At 38.1% G+C, this 4,811-nt stretch overlaps 1 protein-coding gene across 1 annotated transcript; it reads right to left on the bottom strand.

The window, feature by feature from the left end:
- Positions 1–710: 710 nt before the first annotated feature.
- On the bottom strand, positions 711–2,920 carry LOC112263806 (60S acidic ribosomal protein P2). Its single transcript, XM_024440418.2, has 5 exons — positions 2,775–2,920; positions 1,870–1,993; positions 1,674–1,722; positions 1,368–1,463; positions 711–823 (listed from the first exon to the last, which is right to left on the bottom strand). The coding sequence occupies exons 2-5, from the start codon at positions 1,990–1,992 to the stop codon at positions 747–749; spliced, it is 345 nt and encodes a 114-aa protein (XP_024296186.1). The 5' UTR covers position 1,993; positions 2,775–2,920; the 3' UTR covers positions 711–746.
- Positions 2,921–4,811: the final 1,891 nt, after the last annotated feature.

The following is a 4,811-nucleotide window of genomic DNA, read 5'->3' as shown; positions in this document are numbered from 1 at the left end:
CAAGCAAATTACTACTTGCACCTCCACATGGCTGCAATGCAGCAACAAGCCCCAAAATTGATTAAAGGTATATAACGGTACCCCTTATAGTCCAAGGGATGTGGCTCTGGAAGCCTAAACAGCCAAATACTCATCTAAACCTGAATCGATTCTCAATTGTGGTAAAATTCTATAAACATAAATCCCTACTGTCATATCCCAAAATAATTTCACAAATGCTAAATTCACTTGCTGTACAGTTAGGTTGCAGCCAATAGTATTTTTCCAGTGACAACCCTTTTGTAGGGTCCATTTACACACGTTAGGGGATGCAGATGGCCAATTAGCACAGGTTGTAAGTAGACTAACTTCAATCTGTTTTCTGTAAACACTGTAACATGGAGATACTGTATTTTTGTGTGGGAACACATCCTTTATTATATTTCTATCTGATATGAAAGTAAGGTCCTTTTGCTTCCAAAACACTGCCGCAAGTGATGTGTGGTAATGTTCAAACTGAGCATCCAGGGCTCTTAACAAAATTCCCCAGTACAGAAGACGCAGACATCCAATGACTTGTGTACTGTAATGGAACAGTCATGATCAAGAGCTATGCAGCACCCAAATGCTTCAGCGACTGTGTCCAGACTAAAAAAAAAAAAAAAATAACAGTTAACTTTCATTAAGCAAAATACCCAATGCAGAAAATACAAGAAACATTTAGCCTGTTCCTCAATTACAAAGTTTATTTCAGATTTTTAACAAGTTTAGTCGAACAGGCCGAATCCCATGTCGTCATCAGATCCCTCTTCAGACTCCTCCTTCTCTTCCTTCTTCTCCTCAGCTGTAAAGAGATCACAGTAATAAATTAACAATACCATCTTCACCAAATACATTGTCCGAAAACAGAGATATTCAAAGCTAGTTATAGTGAAAGTAATATAAACAGTTTACCAAAATACATGTTCATAAACAAAATAAACTAACCTTTATGAACTAGTAATGCGCTGATCAGCCATTTATTAATCTGAAACTGACCTGCTATTTTTAAAACGGTCCCATTCTACCAGCCTTGATGTATAAAAATAATGATCCCCGCCAATTAGAAAATCCATGCATTTAGCAATGAAACTGTTTTAATGCTGTTTGCATTGAGACAGTTCTGGTCATTACTATAACATTTCCAATGTATTTAGTAAAGGCAAATAAGCTTTCGCTTGCCTGACCAAGTGCCCAATGGATATTGAGCTGACCCACACATCAATATCTATAACTTAACACCCCATTAGAAGGCATTGAGCCCAGTTTGGTATGAAAAATGATAGACATCCAAAAGGTTAACTTGACAAGGATCTCAAACACTCATGTGGGCTCTGATATTTGCTCACCTGCAGTGGGGGCAGCTGCCCCAGCAGCAGCAGCTCCACCTGAGCTGGCCACTGCCACAGCACCACCTGCTGGCATACTGGCCAGTTTACCATAGCCTGTAAAAATTACAGTTAACTGATTTAATTACAACTATATTGCTGTATATACCAATAACTAATAACACTAATACAGTGGCAGATAAGCCTTGCTAGAGTTTCAAAGCAAATGTCTAGCAGATTAAAGCACCAGTGTGCTTAGTCCAGAATGGACTAAGATGTGTTCTCTTCAGTGACTTTAGATTATGCATTGACAGTTCTGCAACTCACCTTGGGCAATCACCTCTTCCACATTTTTGCCACCGAGTTCAGTGACGACCTGAAGGGGGAAAAAAAGGGGTCATAAATTAGTGGTCCATAGAAATTGCAAGCATGTTTTCTGTTTGAGCTCAACTTTCAGAACACACACGTTGTGCGTTTATTTTACTCAACACTGAGATAAGGTCAAACGTGATATTAAGCATACCTTCTCCATGCGTGTTTTGTCAGCCTCAATGCCAACACTTTCCAGGATCTTCTTAATGTCCGCAGCCTGTGGGCTGGCATTACCACCAAGGGCAGAGAGTAGGTATGCAGCAACGTAACGCATTCTGCAATACAGGTCATGATGCAGTTATACATCATATTACAACAACAAAAAACAAGGCATAAAAATAAAAAAAATCCAATACAGTTAAGTTACTTTAGACAAATACTAAACATGCGTCTCAAAGGGAACGTCGCAGAATAATCCTATAACCTGCAGAAACAATTATAACAATTGTCCATGTCATACCCACAGATCATCAAGTAGCTAGGCCTATACATGCCTACTTTGCATTTGTTTCAAGAGTGACATTTATACACCTTCTCCAGAATCTAAGTGAGAAAAAAACACGTTGGTTGGGCATCTTAATCAAACACTAGGACTCATTGCCTTACTGAAAACATCTGACAGATTAGCTAACTAGGTAACGTTGGCTAGATAACGGAGGTTAGCAAATTAGCTAGCTAGTCGAGCTCGCTAGCGCACTGTCCACAAAGTTCCAGTTAGTGATGTTGTCACTAATAACTTATTTATTCAATCAGCATATGAAGATGTGGCATTGAAAAACTCCCTAGTGAATAATGTTACCAATCACTTAGCTAGCTACAGTTTTGGGCCTTGTTTCTTTGAGGCAATAGTGAGAGCGAGTACACATGGTGACATGTCAAGGCTGTTAGGTAGCACGCTAACTGGTTAGCATGTTCCTCTCCAATACATTATTTGCTGTCCAATTTTAGGTTAGGGGTAAAGACACATTTTCGAAAGGAATGCCTACGTTATGGTTCCGTGTTGGACTTATTTTCACTGGGTGTGTATATCCTAAATTGCCTTTAAAAGACACTCACTTGACACGGAAAAGACAGAGATGCGTGTTCACGACGAGATTTGCACAGGCGGAAAGGAAGTTCCAAGGCAGGGGGGAAACGGAAAAACGCGTGATGGGCGGGGAAATCGAATGAATTTTGATTGGAGGAGAAAAATTCCAACAGGGTGGACTTGATTTGCAAGGCGAAGTGAGGAGATGGTCCGGAGGCCGAGCGGCGTCAACCCAATGAAAAGAAAAGTGTCAGAAAAAAAAACATTTAGGGAAACTGGAATCACTACATGGTGATAATGATACGCCGCATGTAAGTGATTGGGCCACTGTTCAGTCCAGCAAAGTGCCATTGACTCTCAGTGGTCAATAACGGGACAGATGGAGCTGGGACTGTGCTGTGACCTTAGAACAGACCTAATTTGGACTACATTAGTACCAACATATTGCCATACTCTATGAAACGGCACAGAGCCCTTACTATAGTACCATTCTTGCCTCTGGCAATATGACATAATATGGCATCATGAAAATTTGGTATCAAACAAAAAACGTGGGCCTCCTAAACAAAAAGGATGTTAAAACTACAATTGTTAAAGGAAATACACAATAATAGTGATGGTAATAGTAAATTGAGAATAAAAATAAGCAAATGAAAACATTTTTCATGGTATCATTTATTTTGTGCAGTTTTTGGATCTAAATCATTTTTATCTAAATAATTCTATACATCCACATCAACGTAACACAATACAAATGGACAGAATAAACTGAGAGCAGCACATTTTGTAAGTAGACCTAACAGTCCAAAACAAGCAAACAAACATGATATCAAATAGTTCTCATAAGTTTCAAGTTTGGTCTTGGTACTCAAAACAAGAATATAACAGTCAGAAAAGGAATACAAATCATTTCAGGATTTTTCTCTCTCATGAAAATCCCTTGTAAAAAATAAAAATATCAAAAGAAAACACTTAGAAAAATATTCTATTGACCCTTCCAAAATATAAGAGGGTAGAAACCTGAGGGGTGTTTCACAAAGCTCTAGGAATTGGCAAGGTAACTGTCCTGAACATTCTGTTGAAACCATTCATGTCAGTCACAAGGACAACATTTCAGTAATCATACTAAGGGGCAAGCTGACATGTAACCAACTTGCTATGGTGTGCCAAATCTGTTAAGCCTTTGTTTATTTTACACATCTGTTTAAAAGTATGAATAGAACATAGAATATTTTCTTTATGAAGTGAAGAAAACTTGTGAATGAAATACAAAATGTTTCATGATTTAGATGAATACATTTTATTCAATTCAGCAAAAACGTTGATCTATTTTATCAATATAACTGGAATTATACAGTACATTCACGAGTGACCATAAAATTAAAATACAAACTATACTATTCAGATGAAAAATAACATATCTGGAATTGAAATCAGTGATGCCAAATTAAGTTAACATCTTAAAGGGATAGTTCACCCAAATGGGACATGTACCTAATTGTATAGGTCAACAAGTAATCATTCAAACCTGTAAGTCAGCAACCAAAATTATGGCTTTGTTAACTCAACCACAGCTTAGCAACAGCATAGCAACGTTATTGGTCTTTATTTTGAACTGTATTAGTGAAGGTGTGTTTCACATACCAGTAGATAACATGCATTTTTGATGAATGCCATTCAATAAAGGGTTTACCCGCATTGAAAGATAGCAGGTAGCACCCTATTTCAAACAACCATGCTGGTGGTAGTGCAATTGTCTTTTTCTCGCTTATGCTTTTTGGAAACGTCAGTTTGTGTTGGACAACAATGGCATTTGTGTTGTCGATGGGACAAGTTGGCTGACCTACTGTAAACCCACTTTGAATGAGTTGGCCACACTGTTGATGTGTGAATAGAGCAAAATAACTCAAAGAAATTAGAGAAAAAAATGGCTATGGGAATGCAGCTTTCTTGGGGAATCTCAAAATCCACTGACCCTGTTCATGAAATACCCCTGTGGTTTCGAAAGGTTCTGACTTATTTGCTCTTTTTAAATATTTAAAATGTCAGGTTTGCCTCAGGTCTCA

This window comes from Oncorhynchus tshawytscha, linkage group LG12 (genome assembly GCF_018296145.1).
Source record: "Oncorhynchus tshawytscha isolate Ot180627B linkage group LG12, Otsh_v2.0, whole genome shotgun sequence".
Lineage (NCBI taxonomy): Eukaryota > Metazoa > Chordata > Actinopteri > Salmoniformes > Salmonidae > Oncorhynchus > Oncorhynchus tshawytscha.
Note: the sequence above shows the minus strand (reverse complement) of the source record. Positions and strands in the feature narration are given on the sequence as shown.

What these genes read in the sequence shown, in the direction of transcription:
- LOC112263806 (XM_024440418.2), bottom strand. Translation starts at nt 1,992, where the DNA reads ATGCGTTACGTTGCTGCATACCTACTCTCTGCCCTTGGTGGTAATGCC. An exon ending in ACAAAACACGCATGGAGAAG is followed by an intron (nt 1,723 to 1,869) that starts GTATGCTTAATA and finishes TTCCCCCTTCAG; the next exon opens with GTCGTCACTGAACTCGGTGG. An exon ending in GGAAGAGGTGATTGCCCAAG is followed by an intron (nt 1,464 to 1,673) that starts GTGAGTTGCAGA and finishes TAATTTTTACAG; the next exon opens with GCTATGGTAAACTGGCCAGT.